Source organism: Bos mutus, chromosome 16, assembly GCF_027580195.1.
Source record: "Bos mutus isolate GX-2022 chromosome 16, NWIPB_WYAK_1.1, whole genome shotgun sequence".
Classification (NCBI taxonomy): Eukaryota; Metazoa; Chordata; class Mammalia; order Artiodactyla; family Bovidae; genus Bos; species Bos mutus.
In genome coordinates, this window is record NC_091632.1 from 494583 (window position 1) to 519764 (window position 25182).

General features: G+C 49.6%; 1 protein-coding gene and 1 pseudogene across 1 annotated transcript; both read left to right on the plus strand.

Moving 5' to 3' along the window:
• Nucleotides 1-13918: 13918 nt before the first annotated feature.
• LOC102273788 (large ribosomal subunit protein uL16-like) lies at nt 13919-16813 on the plus strand (annotated as a pseudogene).
• A 3794-nt stretch (nt 16814-20607) lies between these two features.
• BTG2 (BTG anti-proliferation factor 2) lies at nt 20608-24714 on the plus strand. Its single transcript, XM_005891882.3, has 2 exons — nt 20608-20846; nt 22253-24714. Exons 1-2 carry the CDS (start codon nt 20729-20731, stop codon nt 22585-22587), a joined length of 453 nt encoding a protein of 150 aa, XP_005891944.1. The 5' UTR covers nt 20608-20728; the 3' UTR covers nt 22588-24714.
• Nucleotides 24715-25182: the final 468 nt, after the last annotated feature.

The window sequence follows — 25182 nt, forward strand, 5'->3', positions numbered from 1 at the left end:
TCTGACTCTTAGCGACCCCACGGACTGCAGCCCACCAGGCTCCTCCATCCACAGGATTTTCCAGGCAAGAGTACTGGAGTGGGGTGCCATTGCCTTCTCCCTTTGAATGCCTAGTGGATCCCAAATTAGTTTGATCCGTAAGTTTAAAATATACAAAACCCCTCTACAGCCAAAAATTGACTTGTCTATGAAGCCTTATGTGTTAAAAATAAAGTTTTACCCCCAAGAAGCTGTCTGGCTATTTGCCCTCTCCCAAGTACACGCTTCAGCTCAGTATACTTGTTACTCTGCACTGTGGGGTAATACAGGGAATGAGCTTAAATTTTCATGATGCTGAGAAAGGGGTAGAAGCAGATAAGACAAGCACACAAAGAAAGAAAGTGTAGTCACTCAGAGGTATCTGACTCTGCGACCCCATGGAGTAGCCCACCAGACTCATCTGTCCAGGGAATTCTCCAGAGAAAAATACTGGAGTGGATTGCCATTTCCTTCTCCAGGGGATCTTCCCTACACAGGGATCAAACCCGGGTCTCCCGCATTGCAGGCAGAGCAGGTAAGACAAGCACACAAACCATGGAAAAAAACTTAAAAGATGTTTCCCACACCCTTAAGTAACAGACACTCTTCTCCATGGTACAATTTGGGTAAGTCCTGAGGACACAGTAGCTGCCCAAGGAGGGGAGACTTGATTTGATGTTTGAGGAAGGTGTCTCCCTTTTGGAGATGGTGGTGACCTGGGCTCTATGTGAGTGGCAGGCAGAAGTAACAACGCACTGCTTACACCGCTTACATCTTCACAACCACACTTCATTTGACCCTGATGACCACTCTGTAAGCAGATTCCTCCACCCTCATTTCTCAGACGAGGAAACTGAGGCTTAGAGACGTTTCTGAGTGGCCATGAACTCAAGTGGCTTCTGACTCAAGTTCTTTCTCTTATGTGGCAGTTTGCCTGGGGAAGTCTTGTAAAAGCTTACGGAGCAGGAAACCTTGTCTTCTACAAAGGCAGCTTCCTCCCAACTTTGGGCAAGGCCCACTGCAGGCCTTAGAAAGTCACAGTGATAAAAAGTAAGGGGGCCATGCTGATGAGGGCTGGTGGCTGAACAGCAGCAGGAGCAGCCAGGGGTCTGCGGGCCTAGCTCGGGCCAGGCTGCCCACCCCGCGTGGGGTGGCTCCATGCCCCACAGAGATGGGGGGCAGGGGTGGCCCCAGGCCCGGGCGTGGAGGCCTAGCCTGAGGGGCACCTGACTGAGTCTGGGATTTTGGAGGCCAGGAGCAGGTGTAAGATGAACTAGTCTCCTATTTTACTACCAAAGAGGGCGGTTCTTTGTTTCCAGGAACCAGCAGGAGAGGAAATGGGCTGCGAGGTTGAGGGTGTGGGGCAGAGGAGGGGGGTGGATTAGAGCTCTTGCATGAGCAAGTAGAACCTGTTGTCAAGGTTCCCTGTTGGATCACTTGCTCTCCTCCTGGGAAGAATGGAGCGGCAGGGGTTAGAGGCTGGCAGAGCTTTCTCCCAGCCCCGGGAACCTAGAGGAAGACCAATCAGCACAATGTACCCTGAAGAAATGGGGCTGATCTTGGGCTTTGTGTGATGGGAGCAGCAGGAATCCCTGAGTCTGAGCAGCGCCAGGACTTGGCTCCCCTCCTCCCCTCTTTCTGCCCTCCTCTCCTCCACAAGCTCCCAGAGGACACAGACTGCTTCCCCAAATCTACTGTGACACTGCCTTCCAGTTCCATCACTACTAGATTAAAGGAAAGCCATGATGGCTGAAGCACAGGTGTGTGTGTGTGTGTGTGTGTGTGTGTGTGGTGGGGGGTGGTTAGGTATAGGAGCTGAGGCTCAGAAAGAATTCGCCAAGTGAAGAGTTGGTACAGGGGGACAGTTTTCAAAGTCTTTTCACAAACTTTTTAGTCCCTTGACTTTCACAAAAATGGACACCAGCCAGAAAGGATTCTCCTCCATTTCAGTGACAAGGAGCTCGAGGCCCCAGGAAGGGTATAGCCAGCATGGAAACACCTATTTTGTGCTTCTGCACTCACTGTCATTTCTTTGAGGCCTGGCTGGAATCAGCATGAAGGAGAAACTGGAGGAGGTGATGAGGTACCAGAGGGGTAAGAAAACTGAGGGACAGTGACCCCCAAAGGCAGCCCTGGAACACCTGGTGTTGCTGGCTAACTTTCCATGTGGGGTTCTGGAGAGGACTTCTATTACTGCTACTACTACTATTGGTAATAACAGTTACTATTTATTGTTTTCCTTGTACTAGATACATAAATACTGTGGAAGGGATTAATGTACAAAATGCTTTAGAAACATGATCATCTTTAACCCTCAAAAGAATCATAAGATAAATATTTTTGTTTCTATTTTTCAGACAAGGAGCTTGAGGTTCAGAACTTTCCTGAGACCTCACAGGACTCCCAAGGCCACTCTTATAACCACTGTGCACTACTGCCCAGGTGAGATACAAATGCTACCCCGTTGTTCTTATTCCTCTATACCTTTGGCATCATTCAGCCCCAGAACGCTGGTGCCTGAGAAAGCACACTGTTCATGTGCTTCTCAAGGCAAGAATACTGGTTTGCCATTCCCTTCTCCAGTGGACCACGTTTTGTCAGGACTCTCCACCATGACCCATCCATCTTGCGTGGCCCTACACAGCATGGCTTATAGTTTCATTGAGTTAGACAAGGCTGTGGTCCATGTGGTCAGATTGGTTAGTTTTCTGTGATTGTGGTTTTCTTTCTGTCTGCGCTCCAATGGAGAAGGATAAGAGGCTTATGGAAGCTTCCTGATGGGAGAGACTGACTAGGAGGAAACTGACATTACTTTGTCAACAAAGGTCCGTCCAGTCAAAGCTTTGGTTTTTCCAGTGGTCATGTATGGATGTGAGAGTTGGACTATAAAGATATTTGAGTCCCGAAGAATTGATGCTTTTGAACTGTGGTGTTGGAGAAGACTTTTGAGAGTCTCTTGGACAGCAAGGAGGTCCAACCAGTCCATCCTAAAGGAAGTCAGTCCTGAATATTCATTGGAAGGACTGTTGCTGAAGCCACCTGACGTGAAGAGCTGACTCATTGGAAAAGACCCTGATGCTGGGAAAGACTGAGGGCAGGAGGAGAAGGGGACGACAGAGGATGAGATGGCATCACTGACTCGATGAACATGAGCTTGAGTAAGCTCCAGGAGTTGGTGATGGACAGGGAAGCCTGGTGTGCTACAGTCCACGGGGTCGAAAAGAGTCAGACACGACTGAGCAACTGAACTGAACTGAACTGTTCTTTATAGTCTTAAATTCCTAGGCTTAAAACATTTTTACTGCCCCACCATTGCCCCCACCCCACCAGCCTAGGCCTCAGCGGTAGGGTGATATCTGCAGCCACGGCAAAGGGCAATGTGGCCACATCCTGGGCAGATCCTCTGACAAGAAAGGTCACTCTCTCCATGCCTATGACTCCCTCCCTGACTGGGGCCAGACCTTGGAGTGGGGTACAGTTTCACCCAGGCAGTTCTCTACCAGGGGAACTAGAGAGAGGAAGTGAGTCTTTAGGGGCGGGAGAGTGGGTGGGTGCAAAGGGACCGCCTGGGAGGCCCCGGGGACTTTCCCCTATGCCTGAGCTCCTCCGGTAGGGCAGCCAAGTGCCCCTGCACCCCAGCCTCTGGCTGGGTTTCTGACTCTTCCATGTCCTGTTTCTGTCACACCCTCTGTTGTGTAGCCCCCCTCGCTTCATTTTAGAATCCCTTTACCACCCATTGTTCTCCTCACCCATTCCTCCCTCCCAACTTCAGCTGAGACAAGGCAGGCCTGGGGGAAGGAGGCACTCTAACAGGTTCCACCCCGGCAAGCTGAACTCAGAAATGAGTAGTGCCCCCACTCCTGACACCACCACCCCCACCCCCCGCCCCCCACTGGAGGCTCCATGAAGCCTGGTTGAAATGTGAGCCTTGAGCTTCTCTTGTGATTTCTCTTCCTTTTCTGTTTACTAGAGAGGGAAATGGTAACCCACTCCAGTATTCTTGCCTGGAAAACCCCATGGACAGAGGAGCCTGCTGGGCTGGTGAGTCCATAGGGTCACAAAGACTCAGACATGACTGAAGTGACTTAGCACCTGGCACTAGGTACCTTGAAACCTTCCTTTTTTTCTGCTTCTTCCCCTTCAAATCCAGGGCCGACCTGTTTTTATTTTATTTGGCTAGGGTGGTGGGGGGGCTTCACTGGTGGCTCAGAGGGTAAAGAATCTGCCTGCAATGCAGGAAACCTGGGTTCGATCCCTGGGTTTGGAAGATGCCATGGAAGAGGGCATGGCAACCCACTCCAGTATTCTTGCCTGGAAATCCCATCGACAGGGGAGCCTGGTGGGCTACAGTCCATGGGGTCGCAAAGAGTCGGACAGGACTGAGTGACTAAGCACAGCACAGCACAGCAAAAGGAAGCAGCTTAGTTAAAGGGAAGCCAGTCCCTTACACCAGTGCCTGCAGTGAGACTTTCGAGGTCTGAGAGTCTCTGGAAGCACAAGTACCAAGACTCTGATTGTTTAACAAGGGAAACAATGGAAGCTGCGACTGTCTTACCCAGCAAAGTTGCTCATCTGTCTCCAAGGCGAAAATACACACCATGGCTCTAAGGTGAAAAGCCCGTGCTTGACAACTAGAGACAAAACAGACTGCCCAGAATACAAACACCTGCGCCCTCACAAGGACGGAAAATGGTCACTCACGCGACCCCCGTGGTGAACCCACATTTACACACACAGAATAAAGAGGAAGTTCAGAATTGGCTGCCCTGGCACGAGTTAACCTTGCCGGCCCTTCCCCACCCCTCCCCCTTGCCCCGCCCCCGCCCCCACCCCCACCAGCGTCACCGCTCTCCCAGCTGAGTCGGGGCCGCCCCTCCCCCCCGCCCCACTTCCCCTCCCCGCCCCTCCCTCTCCCCCTCCCCACCAGCGTCACAGCTCTCCCAGCCGAGTCGCGGCCGCCCATTCTCCCCGCCCCTTTTCCTCTCCCCCTCCTGTCCCCCTCCCCACACCCGCCACTACTCCCCTCCCCTCCCCACTCCTTCCCCCTTCCTCTCCCCCGCCAGCGTCACCGTTCTCCCAGCCAAGTCGGGACCGCCCCTTCCCCCTGCTCCCTTTCCCCTCCCCTCCCCTTCCCCCACTCGTCCCCTCCCCTCCCCCCAGTCCTCCCCTCCCCTCCCCCTCCTTCCCCCCACTCCTCCCCTCCCCTCCCACCTCATTCCCCTTCCCTCTCCCCCGCCAGCGTCACCGCTCTCCCAGCCGAGTCGGGGCCGCCCCCTCCCCCGCCCCTCTTCCCCTCCCCTGCCCTCCCCCCACTCTTCCCTTCCCCTCCCCCCTCCTTCCCCTTCCCTCTCCCCGCCAGCGTCACCGCTCTCCCAGCCTAGTCGCTGCCGCTGGCTCTCCCCGTCGCTGACGTGGCCACCGCGGGTGACTACCCGACCACCGGAAGCGCAGCCCTTGTAGGGCGCAGAGTCCTGAGGGCTCCGCGGGGCCGGAAGCCGGGCAACAGCCGCCCGCGGTCTCTGGCCTGGCTCTCATCTTCCGAACGACTCCCCGGTCCCGCAAAGGTGAGCCAGTTCGGAGAGAAGACGTGGTTTTCCATCTCCTACAGAGAGCTGGAGCGCCCAGGGAGGCAGCCTTCCCAGACACTGTCTCCCAGAATGCTCGCCCTATATTTCTCCTGAAACATTTAGAGAAGGACTGAAATGCAGATGACAGCTGGCCTTTGATAGACACACTCAAATGATCCCCGTCACGCTCTGGGGCCCTCAAGTCCGAGCCAGAGGCTGTGAGGATAGGCCAGTGCTGCGTGGTGGGAAGGACAGCCTAGCCTCTGCTGGGTAACCTTAAACAAGCCTCATAGTTGCTGCCAGCCTCATTTTCCTTATCACTGAAGTATAGAAGGTTCTTGCCTTATGGAGTGGTTGTGAGCATCATATGGGCCTTCAAATTGTTCTCATAAAACAGCTTTGGAAATTGAAGTGCTGTGCAAAATTTTGGTGGTCATTTTGTACCCTCAGTTCAGTTCAGTCTCTCAGTCGTGTCTAACTCTTTGCAACCCCATGGACTGTAGCACGCCAGGCCTCCCTGTCCATCGCCAACTCCCTGAGCTTACTCAAACTCATGTCCATCGAGCTGGTGATGCCATACAGCCATCTCATCCTCTGTCGTCCCCTTCTCCTCCTGCCTTCAATCTTTCCCAGCATCAGGGTCTTTTCCAGTGAGTCAGCTCTTCGCATCAGGTGGCCAAAGAATTGGAGTTTCAGCTTCAACATCAGTCCTTCCAATGAATATTCAGGACTGATTTCCTTTAGGATGGACTGGTTGGATCTCCTTACAGTCCAAAGGACCCTCAAGCATCTTCTCCAACACCACCATTCAAAAGCATCCATTCTTTGGTGCTCAGCTTTCTTTATAGTCCAGCTCTCACTGCCATACATGACCACTGGAAAAACCATAGCCTTGACTAGATGGCCTTTGTTGGCAAACTAATGTCTCTGCTTTTTAATATGCTGTCTGGGTTGGTCATAACTTTTCTTTCAAGGAGCAAGCGTCTTTTAATTTCATGGCTGCAGTCACCATCCGCAGTGATTTTGGAGCCCAAGAAAAAGTCTGTCACTGTTTTGCACTGTCTCCCCATCAATTTGCCATGAAGTGATGAGACCGGATGCCATAATCTTAGTTTTCTGAATGTTGAGCCTCAAGCCAACTTTTTCACTCTCCTTTTTCACTTTCAAGAGGCTCTTTAGTTCTTCGCTTTCTGCCGTAAGGGTGGTGTCATCTGCATATCTGAGGTTAGTGATATTTCTCCCGGCAATCTTGATTCCAGTTTGTGCTTCATCCAGCCCAGTGTTTCTCATGATGTACTCTGCATATAAGTTAAATAAGCAGGATGACAATGTACCCTGGAAGAGCCTATGCAGGTGCCCCTTCTAAGGAAGGGAGCAACAGAAGCCCAGATGCTGACTTGGCTTCCAGAACCTGCCTTTCTGGAGCCTCGCCCAGCCACTCTGGGATGCCCTTTGACCCTATGGAAAAGCTTAAGCTTTATAAACAAAATCACCTGGTGGCTGCCGTCTGTGCTGCCGCGGCCGTGATAGACTGTTTGGGGCACCCACTAGTAAGCAGGTGTGGTGAGCATGCTTGAGATGACCTTTCCAGTTAAACCCGGGAAGGAAACCAGAATTGCCAAAAGCCAGTGGGGGAGCAGTCATGTGAATGCTTGTACAGTACTGAACTGTCTTCTGCCCCTACTAATAAGACCTGCAAATCTAGCTCAGAACTTCCAGGGCCAGCAAGCTAGTTTATACTGGACACCAACTGTCTGCTACTGCCTCCATTCCAACCCCTTCATTCACTTCAGACTGTGTTCGCTGGCAGCTTTGCGTGTATGTCCTCTGTATGCATGTCTCCTCCTTGTCCCCAGCTTGGAGTTTCTTGAGGTCAGGAATCATTTCTTTCAAAGTAGACTGAAAAACTTCCACCTTCCACCCTTGAGGATGGGGACCAAGCCTCCTTCCTTTTGATCACTTTAAAACAAGGAGGAGAAAAGGTGTTCAGATCCTGGGGTCAAGTGATTGATTTATGACTCATATACACATGGCACCGAGACATGGGAGGGTCAGACAACATGAATCTCTGCAATACTCACCTCGCCCTCTTTCTCCACTTCCTGGCTCAGTGATCCCCACAGAACCCCTTCCCTGCCAGGGAGAACTGTGCTGAGTTGCTGAGAAGTAAATTGCACAGTGGGCTGGCAGTTACCCTCCTTTTGGAGGTGGTTGTCCTCATTAAAGTCAGGCGCTTGAGTGTGACACCTAAGGCCATATTCCCAATGGGTGTTTGTCAGCTGAGGTTCACTGCTCCTTAGGTGCTAGCCAAGATTGGTTCAGAACTTCATTCTAAGGCCTATAGCAAATCCAGTGCCCCTCCTCAAAATATTCCAGATTCCTCTGGGAGCAAGGTTGGCTCTAGTTTTGAGCTTCTCTTTTTCTTAAGTCAAATTAGTTTAGGAATTGTGTTGCTGATCCGTGAGTGTTTTTGCTATGTGAGCTGGATTTCAGGCCCTTTCCTTACAGATTCTTGCTGTTTTCTTTTGCACGGTAATTCAGCTCTTTCTAATCCCTACCCACACTTCTGTGCCTCTCTACAAATTCAGTGAGGCGGGCCCAAACCTTCCGTCTGTTCAAGTTCTTAGGCAGATTCCCTCCTCCTGTAATCTGGCTAGAAAAGGGTGGTTGGTGTCTTCCTGGACTTACATGCATTTTTAAATAAGGATACTTGGAAAAGACCCTGATGCTGGGAAAGATTGAGGGCAGAAAGAGAAGTTGGGGAGCCGAGAATGAGATGGTTGGATGCATCACTGACTCAGTGGACATGAGTTTGAGCAAAATCAGGGAGATAGTAAAGGACAGGGAAGCCTGGCATGCTGCAGTCCATACAGTCACAAAGAGTCGGACATGACTGAGCAACTTAAATTCCTCTTTGAATTCAAAACCTGGGGGTCAGGGAGTTGTTCTCTTTCTAGGAGCTTACCCATCCCCACTAAGAATATAATTCATTCTGCTCAACTTTAGGGGCTCAACCTTCTCGAAGCCCTATTAGACATATCTCATAATATCCCTGTCTCCACTCTCCTCAGGAGCTTTCACCGTGGGACCACATCTCTAATGCTGAAAAGCAGCTGAAAATACCCAGGACCACCTGATTCTCTGACTCAGTGGGACTCAACCCCTGACCTCAGGGGAGTTTCCTGAGCCATGAAGGAAGCCTTGAGCTGAGCACAGAAGGAAACATGGGAAAGGATGTTGATTATTATTTTCCCAGCTATTATCCTGACCTGATTACTCTTGTCATTATGGGCTCTCACTAAAGCTCAGTTGAGGATAACACTAAATGCTACCGAGAATAACTTCAGATTCCTCGGATCCCATGTTCCTGCATTAGGGATTCACACAGATTATGGAAGCAGCAAGGTGGGTCTCCTGGCCCACGCTCTCTTATTATAGATACGCAGAGTGTGGCTCAGGGAAGTGACTCCCAGTCTGCCCACCAGGCTCCCTTCTGTGAACCACATGGATGAAATGCTCAGCCTCCCTGGGCTGGGAGCCATGCACAGCTGAGAAACACCTTGGGCCCTGAAGCCAGAGCTGGCCACTACGGTACCTCTTCTTTAGATTCTTCCTCGTGGCCCCATTTCTTGAGTCTGCCTTTCTCCACATGTTAGCTCCTTCCCCAGGGGGTTTCTGGCCATCACAACTGTGATGCCAGCTTCCTGCCTACCCCAGACACCTAGCCACAGGAGGCCCAGCCCATTAAGGTTTTGCCAAAACAACATCTGCGGCAGCTCTTCTCTTGTTTTCTGTCTGGAGATGAAGGGGGTTTGTCCTGGGCTTCAGGGAGTGAGGATGAGGAGTATTTACAACGTGTCTGTCCTCTCGGTTTGGGAAAGAGGCAATAAATTCAGCTTCAGATGTGCTGCTGTCCCCAAGTCCATGTGTTCCGCTGCTGAGTTCCCGGCACTTGCGGTCACACCTTGTAGCACTGTTGGAGAAGGCCCAGAGGGTGAAGGTGTGGAGGTCACATTCTTGGGGGAAGGGGCCTCCAGGATATCAGACTTTTAACAGTTTCTATCCTTTTGCTCCTATGATGCACCTAGGGAATTACAAAAGCAAAAAACATCTCTGGGGACCTTTCCAACCAAATCCTGGTCTGACCATCTGTCCACATCTCCCCTGCTCAAGCTCCCACCCCGTCACTCTTTCACTCTCTCTCACGCACACTCAGCCCCTGCTGCAGGCCCATGCTGGTGAAGGAGATCGGAGCTGGAGCACTCCTCTCGTGGGTCAGCAGCTGAGAAGCGACCCTCAAGGGCACTGCTGTCTTTGGGGACCAGATCCCCTTCATACCGTCAGCCTGTGTCACAAGTCTGATGAATTAGTAACACTTTGCATCACTCCCCCCAGCAGGAGAGAGAGCCTTCATGAGCCAGTGCGGTGAAGGATGGCGTGAAGGCATGAAAGGTGGCTTTGGGAAGCGAAAAGCAGGCTCTGAGAGCCCAGCTCCAGGAACCTGGAGGCCTCAGTCTTCCAAGCCACAGAGGCCACCTGCAGTCCCCTGACTGACCCCTAGGAGCAACTCTCTGGGCCTCGTATCTTTGTGGCTGAGACCTTAGGCTCAGCTGTCTCCCGAGGCACAGGCAGGACTGAACCTTCACTCCTTCCCACACTGGCCACTGTGCAAGGGACAAACACACTCACTCCCACACCTCTGTGTAAGTGCCCTCCACTAACGTGACTCCCCCCACCTCCCTCCGAACCCTCGCATCCAGCAAAGTCCCTGCTAACCTCAACCTCATCCAAGCGCTTTCTGCAACTCCTGACCTTGCCTGAAACATGACCCTCTCGAGGGGAGCTTGTTGCTCCATCACAGCCCACACCCCTCCAGGCCCACTTGGTGAGGCTGCATCCTCCTGCTTTGCCTTCCCTATTCCAACCATCGCTCCTCATCACTTTCTCTGAAGGTCGTTTCGTCCTGCTGTACCATCGTCTTTGACCTTCCTGGTCACTCTTTCTCACTGACCCCATGTCTTGCCCCTGCAAGGCTCCCAGTCTTTCTCTCTGTCCCAAATTTCTGCCTCTCCCTGACGAAACATCACTATGTGTATGCACAGCTGAATTTTTCTGCCCCGTGGGCTCTCCACCTCCCACCCAACCTGACCGTTTCCTGCCTTCAGCCTCCCAACAGCTGCCACTCCAAAACCCACCACTGTTGCTCCAGAGCCTGGCACCAAGGGTACTCAATAAATACTCCCTAAGTAAGAGAATAAATGAATGAGGGGATGAATGAAGCATGTGTCACAAGAAGGGATGTGGAAAAATGGGAAGGGCTCTCTAGAGGTGAGAGACAGAGGTTCTAGTCCTAATCCTGCCCTAAATAGCTGTGTGACATTGGGCATCTTTTCCCATCGCATGGCCTCCTTTTCTTCATCTGAAAAATTAAAAATTTTGTGTAGATGATTTCTGAAAACGCTGCTTCTGACTGTTAGCAATACCAGGCTGTGGTTTACTTATTTATGATATTTATGTCAAAAATAAGTATACACACTTATCTATGATATTTAAGCATTACACTAAGCACTTCCTATATATTACTATTCATCTACCCAATAACTCTGGGAAGAACTTATTGTCATTATAAAGATGAAAACAATTGAGGATAAAAGAAATTAAAGATTTGCCTTGTCATAGATAGTAGGTGGCTGATTCAGGATTAGAATCCAAACAAAAACTTGTTTTTGTTGTGGTCAACAAAAACAAGTGTGTCTGAATGTGTCTCAAGTATCAAGATGAAAGAGGCCTCCTGTTTAAAGAGACTGCTATTTGCTCTTCTAAACTAGGCCTCTGAGGGAGCTTTCCCTGGCAGTCCACTGAAGGGCACACAGGTTTGATCCCTGGTCAGGGAAGCTAAGATCCTGTATGCCGTGTGATGCAGCCAAAACAACAGCAATAGTAAATAATATAAATAAAGAATAAACAAGGTGTCTCTGAGGTGGCCTTCAGAATGCTGTCTGGGGGTACAGACCACTTTTTGCATAGGCCTGATCCCCACCAGTTCAGCCAACAGTTATGAGCCCGGTGCTGCAGCAAGGGAGGCGCTGACACAGATCACAGGGTCTGGGCAGATGTGGCAGGTGTTTTGGTGCCCTAAGAGTGCCTCTGAGACAGGCTGTGTTGCTTGAGGTTCATGGACCATTGCATCAGAGTGGCCTGGGTTCTTATGACAAATAGGCCTACATCTCATCTCAAACCACAGAATCAGAGCCTCAGGGAAGAAAGAGGCTGCTTAATCTAAATTTTTACCAAACTCTCTAGTGATCTGAGTTACTATACTAAGAAGTCCTAGGGTGCAGGGACTTGAATGCCAGAAAAGGGATACTTGATTAATGCTGTAGGCAATGGGAAGACTTTGAAGTCTTTTAAAAGCTGAAAAAGTGACATGTTTAGGATATTGTTCAAAGAAAATTATTCTGTCAAGTCTTCAGTGTGGATTGAAGTAAAGAGAGACTGGAGGGCAGAATAACCAGTCAGTCAGTCAGTCACTCAGTCATGTCCAACTCTTTGCGACCCCATGAACTGCAGCACACCAGGCCTCCCTGTCCTTGCCAATTCCCAGAGTTTACCCAAACTCATGTCCATTGAGTTGGTGATGCCATCCAGACATCTCATCTTCTGTCGTTCCTTTCTCCTCCTGCCCTCAATCTTTCCCAGCATCAGGGTCTTTTCCAAGGAGTCAGTTCTTTGCATCAGGTGCCAAAGTGTTGGAGTTTCAGCTTCAACATCAGTCCTTCCAATGAACACCCAGGACTGATCTCCTTTAGGATGGACTGGTTGGATCTCCTTGCAGTCCAAGGGACTCTCAAGAGTCTTCTCCAACACCACAGTTCAAAAGCATCAGTTCTTCGGCACTCAACTTTCTTTATAGTCCAACTCTCACATCCATGCATGACTACTGGGAAAACCATAGCCTTGACTAGATGGACCTTTGTTTACAAAGTAATGTCTCTACTTTTTAATATGCTCTCCGGGTTGGTCATAACTTTCCTTCCAAGGAGTAAGTGTCTTTTAATTTCATGGCTGCAATCACCATCTGCAGTGATTTTGGAGCCCCCAAAAATAAAGTCAGCCACTGTTTCTACTGTTTCCCCATCTATTTGCCATGAAGTGATGGGACCAGATGCCATGATTTTAGTTTTCTGAATGCTGAGCTTTAAGCCAACTTTTTCACTCTCCACTTTCACTTTCATCAAGAGGCTCTTTAGTTCTTTTCCACTTTCTGCCATAAGGTGACCAGTAGGCTATGGCAATAGTCTAGATGGAACAGAAGGACTGGGGAGGGAGAATTTTGCCCATAGCAAGAGGCAAAAGCAGGAATGATGTTGCAAATGTAGTTGTGTTGTTGTGTTGTTGTCGCTAAGTCATGCCCAACTCTTTGTGACCCCATGGACTGCGGCACACCAGTCCTTCCCTGTCTTTCACTGCCTTCTGGGGATTTTTGTCCCTAGAAGGGACCAAAAAATTCATGTCCATTCAGTCGGCGATGCTATCTAACCATCTCCTCCTCTGCCACCCTCTTCTTTTACCTTCAATCTTTCCCAGCATCAAGGCATTTTCCAGTGAGTCAGATCTTTGCATCAGGTGGCCAAAGTATTGGAGCTTCGGCTTCAGCATCAGTCCTTCCAGTCAATATTCAGGGATGATTTTCTTTAGGATTGACTGGTTTGATATTCTTGCTGTCCAAAGGACTCAAGAGTCTTCTGCAGCACCACACCTTGAAAGCATCAGTTATTCGATGTTCAGCCTCCTTTATGGTCCAACTCTAGGCCTTGGCAACTGATCAGAAGGGGTAGGGTTAAAGATGTCTGTCAAACTCGGCCTGGTGTCTAGACAATGAACATTAATGCTATTTTGAAAGAGAATGAAATCAGAAGTTGAGCATAAAGGAAAAAAGTATCTTGACTTGTTTAGTCTGACACATCTGAGTGACTGAACTGAACTGAACTGAGCAAGTCAAGATAATTTTTTCCCTTATGCTCAACTTCTGATTTCATTCTCTCAAAATAGCATTACCATTCTTGTTACAGGCTTGTTACAGGCTGAGATTAAAACACCAGAAAAAATATTTCAAAATGTCCAGTTCTCAACTGAAATAAAAAGCAGTTGGCAGTTCAGCAAGAAAGTTAGGGTTAGAAATGATAGTTTGACATTTGCTCTGTATAGGGAGATGCTAATTCAAACACTTCCAGGATCAAGGTAGATAATGCAAATGAAGATTAAGTATATAAAAATCATAATAAATCCCAGCCTTTTCCCTTCGGCTCACCACCGGAAATCCTGGTGTTACCATGGGCCACTGCCCCACCCGGTGTTACAGATATTGTACAAACAAGCCGTACTCAAAGTCTTCCTTCTGCCAAGATATCCCTGATTGTAAGATCCACATCTTTGACCTGGAGTGGAAGAAGGCAAAAGTGGATGAGTTCCCACTCTGAGGTCACATGGTGTCATCCGAGTGTGAGCAGCTCTCCTCCGAAGCCCTGGAGGCTGCCTCCATTTGTGCCAACAGTACATGGTGAAAAGCTGTGGCAAAGGTGGCTTCCACATCCGAATGTGGCTCCAACCCTTCCCTGTCACCTACATCAACAAGATGTTGTCCTGTGCTGGAGCTCATAGGCTCCAGACAGGTATGTGTGGTGGCTTTGGAAAGCCCCAGGTCACAGTGGCCAGGGTCCACATTGGCCAAGTCATAATGTCCATCTGCACCAAGTTGCAGAACAAGGAGCATGTGATTGAATTCTGCAGAGCCAGGTTCAAGTTCCCTGGCTGCCAGAAGATCCACATCTCCAAGAAGTGGGGCTTTATTAAGTTTAATGTGGATAAATGTGAAGACAGTGTAGCAGAAAAGCAGCTCATCCTGGATGGCTATAGGCTCAAATACATCCCCAGTTGTGGCCTCTGGACAAACGGCGAGCCCTGTACTCACGAGATCCTTGGTGTTATCCCCTCCTTACTCATGCCCACCAATAAATCCTACTTTCCTATCAAGTAATAATAATAATAATAATAAACCCCAGCATTCAGCCATGGTAAGTGATAATCACAACTTGGTCTTAGCAGGGATGCTATAAAGAGTGGGTGGGGACTGGACAAATTGAAGGACACATTCCCTGTCTTAGGTACCAGTCATCAGTAAATAAGAATGTGGAATCAGTGTAAATAGATATGTTAATTTTTAAAGAGAAATTATAATTCTGGGTTTTATTTTGATACAACATTGCTGCTGCTGCTGCTGCTGCTGCTAAGTCGCTTCAGTCGTGTCCGACTCTGTGCGACCCCAAGACAACAGCCCACCAGGCTCCCCCGTCCCTGGGATTCTCCAGGCAAGAACACCGGAGTGGGTTGCCATTTCCTTCTCCAATGCGTGAAAGTGAAGTCACTCAGTCGTGTCCGACTCTTAGTGACCCCATGGACTGCAGCCCACCAGGCTCCTCCATCCATGGGATTTTCCAGGCAAGAACACCGGAGTGGGGCACCATTGCCTTCTCCGTATACGACACTACCTAATAGTTAAAAATTGAGAGCTAATATTTTAAATGCTTAAGCACTATTCAAACCAAACAATGTATATTATGATTGAGTCTGCTTCACAGGCTTCCAACTTGTGACTTCTGAGCTATTTGGATGGTAATTGGTAGAGAGAGGAAATCCAGAGACTGTGTACTATGCAGAACCATGACCTCCCCAGCTCCCAAGTTTGCCTGTAGGTAAGCCCGGTAAAGCTTAGGCAGGCCTGTTATTTTGGCCACCAGGTGTCCGATGGGCTCCCAGGTTGGGTGGCAGGGTGCATCTGCCATGGCTGTTTCTATTCATCACTTGGAAACTGTGTGGGAAGCTGCTGAGGGTGATCCAGCGCAGGTTAGAGGCTGCACACCGCCAGCAGCTGCCCTCTGTGGCTATCTTCAGCCTTCACTCTGAAGATTTTGTGTACCTCAGAGCATCTGAGTCCTGAAGCAGATATCTTGTTTAGCAGATCTACTTGCTCACTTTCCTATAAAGAAGTTCTCTTGCCAAATTTAGGTGTTTTTTGTGCAATGGCATCTTCTTTTTGCATCTTCCTTCAGAGCCATTGGGAAATGGGTTACTTTTTAGCTTTCTGACTCTTCTTCAACCCTCAACAGTTTCTCAGAAATGATCCTTACAGACTTGAAAATTGTTGTGACCCGGGGATTAGAAAGTCCTTTTCATATTTATATTTTGCCAAGCCTTCCTTCAGTCCAGATGGGTAGTTTTCCACTTAACCCTAATCATCTTTGCATTACATGTTTCTGACCCTGTTCTCAGTTCACTTTGGGGTGAGGAAAGGGAATTAAAGACAGATACTTAAAAATCACTAACATCCCCAATTTCTTAGTCTTCTTTAACAAGTTCTAGGAACAATGTTATCTTCTTTTTGTCTTTGATTCCTGTTCCTGATTCTAAAGAGTAACTCTCAGACTGATGGTCTAGAGCTGATCTTGAAGGGTACAACTTTGTGAGACAGTGATAGGGAACTCAAAAACATATCCCGAACAGTATCCAATGATGTTTGCAAAGAATTATGAATATATTTAGCAATATTTTCATTCTGATTAGAAGAAGAGGCATTCATCCTCCCTGGGTGATGTTTCTTATCAGCTCTGGGCAGCAGAGCAAGGTTATCACCGATGAGGCCTGAAGAGAGGAAAGATCAAATTAACATCTATACCAGCCACACTCAGACACACCTGCCAAAATACACACTCCACCCAGACACAAACACTTCACAAAATGATGTCCTTCAATATATACTATGTACATGCTAATATCTGCAAACATATATCCACAGTCCCTTCTATCCACAAATATCATGCACATTTAAGTATGTACATTCATATATACTGCCTACCTACCCACATGGATACACACATATATACACACATACATACACACATACACATGCACACTCACACACTGACTTACTGAAACTATGCACTGCACAGTGTTAGAATGAGCTGATATAACCTCCTAGAAGATCGCAGCCCAGCCTCAGCCTGCAGATCAACTTTACTTAACCTCAGGTTTCAACATGTGGTCAGGAAACTGGGAGGTAGTCTTGACAACCGAGGTAAGGCCCTGCAGGGTCAGCAGGCTGCTGGGAGAGATGGTCACGTACAATGATCTGATTGTGCCACACTGGGGAGTGGAAAGCAGAGCATGTGTGATGACCCCACAGACAAAGCTAGGGCTGAGAACTGAGGAGAGGAACCCAGTTCTGGGTAGGGATTTGATCTGAGGAGGGTTGTTTGGGAAGCTGTGGGTCACTCTAGAGAGGCCACACAGGTAAGCTGTGCAAGTGGGTGCGATGGGCATCCAGGGAAACAGTGGGTTGGGGTCACATGCACAGAAAAATTTCAGGTCCAGTTGAGGCATACACTGGCATCACCCCCACCTCCACACTACCTGCCCAACATGGCAGTAGGTAGAGTCATAGTTCAGCAGAATGTTAGGACATTTAATGTTCAAAATTCAACTCAAGGCATTTGGGGAGAGGGGGAGAGATGAGTAAGGAGGAAGAGGAACAGGAAGAAGAGAAGAGAGAGGGAGGGACCCATGGTTCTTATCCAGATGCTAGAACTATACCTTGGCTATGCCAAGCAATGGGAGGCAGCAGGAAACAGAAGTGAAATCTGGACTTCAGAGCTTCTCAGGACCCTGGTCCTAGCAGTTTAAGGGAAGTTTCAGAGAGTTCCAAAAGTAATTTGGATTATTATAATGTATTTGCCTTTAAAAGAAACTGATTGAAAGTCCAAATCCTGTAAAGTGACTTGGAAACTTTGCATGTTGGATACATTAAACTTCCTCTCCCTAGGCTTGTGTGTAGAAAGAAGAGAGGATGAGAAAGTACATGAAGTGCTTTCTGGTTCTTATTATCAATGCTCTCTACAAAGTTCAGGAATTAACCACCAATGATGAGACTAAGACACTCCCTGGGTAATGGGGGAATCTGTGGGATAAGACCTTGCTCCTATTTCAAAATGAAGAATATTCCCCTCCAATTCATTGCATCATCATCTAGAATGACAGCTCTGTGGGATGAGGTGGGACTAGGGGCCACTGTAGTAGAACAGGGGCTCCACGGTCTAATGAGAAGGGCATGATATTTGAAGTCAAGAGATCTGCTAGTCCTGGCACTAGTGAGAACTAGCTGTGTGACCTGGAGAATGATATAAAAAACCTACATAAGGACAGAATTCTATTTCCTAAGGCAAAAAAACAGGTGATGATCTGTCACAAAACTTTCCCCCCATCAATTATGGACTAGAGCAAGGCCCAGAACAGCACACCCCTGTCAACAGCATACCCAGGAAGATGTTATTTTCAGATTTTGGTGCTAAATCACTCTGCACACATGTTTATACCTTGGCCTGTTTCCCTGGTCTTGCTGACAGCTGATCTTTTTGTTTGATGTTCTCTAAGTTATCTTGTTTCCAGTTCCAGTCCTGTTTCTGAACACACATTGTTTCCCCCTCAATGAGCAGAGGTACAGCCTGATCCAGCTTTGGGGAGGAGTCAGTGAAGAGCTCATCTAAGATATTTGTTCAATGCCAAAACACTAGAATTCCAGGGCATTTTAATGGGTTATATGAAGCAATGGAGCAGAATATTTTAAACCCAAACTGTCCTAGAAATATAGAACATATAAGCATAGTAATGGCACCCCACTCCAGTACTTTTGCCTAGAAAATCCCATGGACGGAGAAGCCTGGTAGGCTGCAGTCCATGGGGTTGCTAAGAGTCGGACACGACTGAGCGACTTCACTTTCACTTTTCACTTTCATGCATTGGAGAAGGAAATGGCAACCCACTCCAGTGTTCTTGCCTGGAGGATCCCGGGGACAGAGAAGCCTGGTAGGAGGTCGTCTATGGGGTCGCACAGAGTCGGACACGACTGAAGCGACTTAGCAGCAGCAGCAGCAGCAACCTGTTTTCCAGTAGTCTGCAAACAAGATGTGAGCCTCTAAAAAGATCATTAATCTTATCAAACAACAGATTATAAATGCCAAATGAATGGTATGGATAATGTTAATTCTGTAGTGAGAGAATGATCAGCACAAGTTTTCAAAGTGGAGGACCCAGCTTAAGCTGTGCCTTTAGGAGTGTGAGGGATTGGGAAAGACGGCAAGGAGGCAGCGAGGTATCCAAGAGGTAATGGCATGGGTTACAGTGCAGCAAGGCCATGCACATTCATAGCACATGGAATGGGGACAATATTACAGGGCAGGGATAGGGATCATGGGCAAATGCTGGGGGCTCTGGGATGCAGAACTGCTCTGACGCTTAGAGAACAGTGAGGAGAGTCACCTGGGAGCACAAAGTGGCAGAAACCTAAAAAGGTAGATGCAGCCAAATGATGAAAGTTCTTAACTATTACACAAAGGGGTCCATACCTAATCCAGTAGACAAATGGAGGATATCTCAGAATGATCTGAGCAAAAGAAGAGCACGTGAGTGCAGAACTTTAGGAAAGTAAATCTAACAGTGAGAAGTGTGGTTTGGGGACTGGATTTGATAGTGTCTACTGCAGTCATCTAGACATGAAGAAGCAACGGGTCTTGAGACTGGATCTAATGAAAAAGTAACAAGCCAAAAGTGAGTCTGAGTTTTCTGAGTAGAGTGACTGGGGAACCAGTGGTATTTGATAGGAATGGAGGTCAAGAAGGAGGCTGGCCTTGGAGAAGTCAGTGGAATTTAGACTGACATTGATGTAGTGGCTGGACATCCAAGAGGAGAGACAGAGCAGATAGGAGGAGCGGGATGAAAGGACATGTGAACAGACTTGCAGATAGGAAAGTCACTGGTAAAAACAAAGTAAATATCAAAGTGGACAACATGAACCAGATCTCTGTGAGGAAAAAAGGTGAAGAGAAAAGGAAGAGGAATCAGTGGACATAATGAGGAAAGGGGAACAGGAAGGGATCCATGGGAGACACAGCCGGGGAGGAAGGAGACAGAGGAATCTGGGGTCAGGGAAGAAAAGAGGAGACTGCCCCCAAAGTGAAGGAAAATAAAGATTTACAGAGGCCATCGGGTTTGACTCGATATTAATATATATGTACGGGGCACCTACATATTCTGAACCCTGGGATGTTGGTTAGGCGTTATCCTCATTCAGCAGACCTCAAGGAGAGCCTGTGATGGCACCAGGTTCTGAGGATGGCCCCCACGTGGAAAAGCAAGGCCCGCCAGTCTTGCTGCCGCCAACACTGCCGCCACCCCTGCCCAGCAGCATTAGGTGAGAGTAGGCCACGGTTCTAGGCAAGAGGACAGGCATTTCTGGAGAGGAAGAGCACAACTTGGGGAACTTGGCATTATCGTAGAAGTAAACAGAAGGCTAGTCTCCGTTTCCGGAGAGTCAAGAAGCCACTCTGACTGGTGGGAAAGTGGTAAAACGGGTGAGTGGCCTTGACAGGGTGTGGCTGAAGATGTGGGAGTCAGAAAAGGGGACCGCCTGGGGGAGGCGGCGTCCAGGAAGGCCTCTCGTCGGAGGTGTTCCTTAAGCTGTGAGGAAGGATGGGAGAGGGGAGGCCAGACCACGCCCAGCCTGACGCGCTGCTTTCCTTCCCAGAGACCCCGGCAGCTCCCGGTCTCCCTTTCCCCTGCTTGCCCCGCCGGCAAGCGGAGCTCCAGTTCCCAGCACTGACGTCACGGGCAATGACCTCAGGGCGGCGGGGGTGGCGGGGGTGGCGGGGGCGAGCGCGCGTGGGCGGGGTTTATATAGGCCCCGTCCCCTTCGCGCCGCCGGCCAATGGCCTCTGCCGCCAGCACCCCCGCCTCTCGCCGAGGCCTGAAAAGCTCAGCTCTTGTTACCAGCACTGACGTCAGGGGGCGATGACCTCAGGGCGAAGGGGGCGGGGGCGGGGCGGGGCGGACGCCAGGCCCCCCCCCGCGCCGGAGCCCCCCCCCGCCCGCCCCCAGCCCCGCCTCTCGCCGTGGCCTGAAAAGCGCGTCTCCGGGAGAGTCCCGGCAGAGCCGAGGGGCGGCGAAGCGAGAAAAGGCTACCTGGACACGCCGTCCAGTCGGAGACCGTTCAGGCCCGCGACAGGAGCCAGACACGCAGAGCCGAGAGGAGAGCAGACATGCTCCCGGAGATAGCCGCCGCCGTGGGCTTCCTCTCCAGCCTTCTGAGGACTCGGGGCTGCGTGAACGAGCAGCGACTGCAGGTGTTCCGCGGGGCTCTCCAGGCGGCGCTGACGGGTGAGCACGGGGCGGAGGGCCCGGCGCCCTCGGGCTCAGTCCCCACCGAGGGCGGGCTTCCCGCCGAGCGGCCCCGGCCCGTTCGCTCCCTCGGGTCGTGGTCCTCGGCCCAGTGCTTGGGGCTGGGTGCGCCGTGGTTCCAGCTGGCTGCTGCCCTCTGCGCTGTCGCGGGCGCAGAGTCCTGACTGCGACCCCGGGTCGCCGCTGGGTGCCGCGGAAGCGGGGTGCCTGTGGGTCTGCGTGCGGGCTCTTCTCCCTCACTGGACCCAAGACCCTGCAGGCGACAGCCCGACCAGCCGAGGGTCCTTATGGAACGAGAAGGCGCAGTGGAACCTTCCAAACAACTCGGGCTCCCAGCCGAGGCTCTTCCGGCCGCGCGGGCCGCGCCGTGCCTGGGGCAGTGGCTGGCACCTCAAGTTAGAATCCGGGTCCCCTTTCTATCCTCCGGCCTCTCTTAGCCATCTGCCACCCTTTCTGGTACCGAGAGAGGCTGGTACGCCGTAACTGCGCTCTGCGGGCCTGTGTTGGGCTTGGTGGCGGTGCGGCGTGAGATGAGGAGGTGGGCAAGAGATAAGCAGCTGCTGGCTGGGGAGAGACCTGTCTCCTAGCTGTTGGCTGGCGGGCTTGGGCAGCAATAGCCACATTTAAACGTGCCCACACAGTCCCACTTTCTGAGGGACAACATATGTTTCGTTAAAACATCCCACTTCTGCCTCCCTTAGCCACTGTGACAGGTCTTTGACTTTTCAAGGCAGAGGAAACCACCGAGGCACTGGGTGGGAGACATGACTTGCTGTGGGTCCAACAGTGAGGACGGCCTTCTTGGCCTTGAAATTTTGGCTCAGAGGTTCCCAGAGGCCCTGCCTGGACATGTCAGTCCCAGGCATATCCTCCTCCTTAAACCGGGAATGTGCCAAAGGCAATATACTGGCCACAAAGGATTGCCCCAGAGCTCTGGGACACCCTCTCGATACACATACACCCATGTCTTAGAAGGAGGGGTCTTTCCAGATTCCATAATTTTTTTTTTTTTTTTTGCTACAATGTCAGGAGGGTTTCAGGAGGGTCTTAAAACTCATGAGAAACCATGTTGCTTACCTAAAATAACTAGGCCCTTTCCTCTCCTGTCATCACCCTCACCCGGGTGGCGCACCTGCCAGTACAGAGGACAGAGACTTGGGTTCTGTCTCTGGGTGGGGAAGATCCCAGGGAGAAGGGAATGGCAACCCACTCCAGTATTCTTGCCTGGAGAATCCCATGGACAGAGGAGCCTGGCGGGCTACAGTCCGTGGGGTCGCATGAACACAACTGAAGCGACTTAGCACACATCCCATCACCCCCTTGTGGTCGCATCCATGGCCCAGCTGCACTAACCAGTGCATCTCCCCCTTGTCCTGTCTCCACAGAGCACTACAAACACCATTGGTTTCCTGAAAAACCATCCAAGGGCTCTGGCTACCGCTGCATCCGCATCAACCACAAGATGGACCCCATCATCAGTAAAGTGGCTAGCCAGATTGGACTCAGCCAGCCTCAGCTGCACCGATTGCTGCCCAGTGAGCTGACCTTGTGGGTGGACCCCTACGAGGTGTCCTACCGCATTGGGGAGGATGGCTCCATCTGCGTCCTGTACCAGGAGGCCCCAGTGGCCACATCCTATGGGCTTCTCACCTGCAAGAACCAAATGATACTGGGCAGGAGCAGTCCTTCAAAGAACTACATCATGGCAGTCTCCAGTTAGATCCCTCGCCTGCCCCAGCTGGCACTCTACTGTACTCAACTCTGCTGTGACAGCAGGCCACTGCATATCTCAACCTGGGGAACTGTATTTTAAATGAAGAGCTATTTATATATATATATATATATATATTTTTTTTTTTTTTTTAAGAAAAGGAGGAAAAAACCTAAAGATTTTTTAAAGAAAAAAATCCTTAAAGGACGCTGCTTGGAAGTGGCCTCCGCAGGTGCCTTTGGAGAGAATTGTGTGCTTTATCTGGGAGCCAGTGTCTGCCTGTGGGAGGGGGGAACGGTGTCCTGGTCGAGGTGAGAGAAGCTTGGCTAACACCCCAGGGAGGTGTAGGAGGGGGCAAACAGGATTAGCAGCTGTGAACAAGAGAGCTCAGGATCTGTCCCAGGAGAGAAAAGAGGCTGAGTTCAAACTTCTCACTCTCCCAGCCAGGACACTGCACCCCTGGCCCCTCTCTTACTCAAGGGCATTCAAGCCTGGACTCAACTCATACTATATTGCCTAATCTTCTCTTTTATTTTTATTTTTTATGAGATCCTAGGCACAGAATGAAAAGGCCTTTCCTACTTCCTTCTGTCCTGAGTAGCTTTTCTTGAAACCGTGACTTGTTTCTAATTCTGTTCTCAGAGACCTGTAGATGTTACTTCCCACCAAGAATATAAAGCTTTTTGTTCTGGAGGTCAGGGGAGTGAGGCAGGGGTTGGAGGTTACTGGAGTCGGGACAGAAGGGCATCATGTACCGACCCTTGCCTTGCTGTAATGCTGCTCTGTGTGGCGATTAACTTGGGGGTGACTTGTAATGGAATTTTAGAATCCAAAGAGTCTCCACTGGAATGTTTTTTTGGCCAAAACTCTTCTTTTTGTAACCAGATGGAAGTCCTAATGATGCTACCATTATCTCTTTGAGAAGTAGCTCAAAAGCTACGGGAACTTCAGGTCCTTGATTATTGCCTTCTTTTTAAAAGCACACACTCCTCTCCAACTGTCCCCCAACCCACCAACCGTCCCCCACACCCCTCCCCTTCTGGTTGGGTCATGGAACTACCTTATTTTCTAGGACAAGAGTTCTCACTGTGCAATATGGCCTCCTGGGTCCCAGGAGGAGCTGGAGGAGAACTGGCTGTCACAACCTCCTGGCCGCCCTGGTAGGCTTAGGAAACTCTCTCTCCCTCCGTCCTCAGGACTATGGCTTTATGCTTAGCCTTGCAGGTATTCCTTGGCTGAATGAGAGAATGCCCCAAGTTACTGCTTGGTACTCTTGTAGAACTGACTCTAACAGCCAGACGTTGGGCATTGTTTTTTCCTCCTTGGTGCTCAGAGCACCCGTGGGAGAGGCTGCCATCTCTCTCCGTACAATCCAAGTTTGTCTACAGACTTGTGCAATATTTACTGTTCTGGGTCTGAGGAAAATGGAAAATTTCACAGGGAAGAAATTCCATTGCTTCAGTTTCTCAGTGACATTGGTGAGGGGTCTTTAAGGCCTTGAGTTTCCCAGACCCAAGTCCCCTTGCGAAGGCCACAGCTGGGCGTCTGGTGAACCTGGCTGCTGTCTGGCTGTGGCCCGTAGTGAGGGACTTTGCTCTCCACTGCCGGTCCCCTTTCCTGGATTGCTTAACTACTCAATTCTGACTCAGAGGTGCTATTTACCAAACACTCTCCCTACCCATTCCTGCCGGTTCTGCCTCTTGAACTTTCCAAATCCCAAGCTACCTTCCCAGGCCCTGTTTCCAGTCCTTATGGCTTTAACGTTGACTTCAGGCCCGTAGACCCAAGTGCTCATTTTCTGGCATATGGGTTGAAACAAAGCTGTGAATCCCTGCAGATTGTTGTTACATCTTGTCTGCAAACAAGTTCCTGCCTTTTTATAAGCAGCCTCATGGTTTCATACTTAATCTTTTCTCTGTTCTTTTTGAAATTCACTTTAAAGACAATAAATACCCAGAGCTGGACTGTTGAGCAGGCCTGTCTCTCCTTTTAAGTAAAAATATATTTGTAAGCTATTCTGACAGAAAAAACAAAGGTTACTAATTGTATAACAGTGTTGTTATATGGAAGAATGTACAGCTTTATGGATACATGTACACTTTTTTGGGTTACTTTAATAAAAATGTAGCAGATGAAGTCCTGTGGTGTAGAGAAGATAAAATTCCAACATTGCTAATTTGCGTTTCCCTCAGATCCAAATCCTTTGTGTCTCATAGTGTTTCTCTTTAGCTGGATTCAGAAGTCCTGTGGCATAGGTGGGAGGGACATTTCCAAGCATTTCCTCTTTCTTGGGAAATAGCTTCTTACTCCTTTTAATGCATATTCTAACTTCCATGTGAAATGCTAGATGGACCCATGATCTAGTCTGAGCTTTCCTAGGTTACCCAGGGCTCATCTTACGCATCCTGTTCTTGCTCAGCCATGCTCATTAGTTCATTCAGCAAGCATTTATTGTATGTGCTAGATACTAAAAATACTAAAAATGATTAAGACACGGTCCGTTCACAGACTGGGGTAGTGAACAGAGGACACTGAACCCCTTTCCAGATTGGAGCAGAATTTTTAAAATTCTTGTCCTGTTCCCTTGTAATCTTTTGGGGCTCC

Excerpts from the sequence above, each read along its gene's own strand:
- BTG2 (XM_005891882.3), top strand. The coding sequence starts at position 20,729 with ATGCTCCCGGAGATAGCCGCCGCCGTGGGCTTCCTCTCCAGCCTTCTG. Across the intron at positions 20,847-22,252 it reads TCTCCAGGCGGCGCTGACGG|AGCACTACAAACACCATTGG; the intron begins GTGAGCACGGGG and ends CTGTCTCCACAG.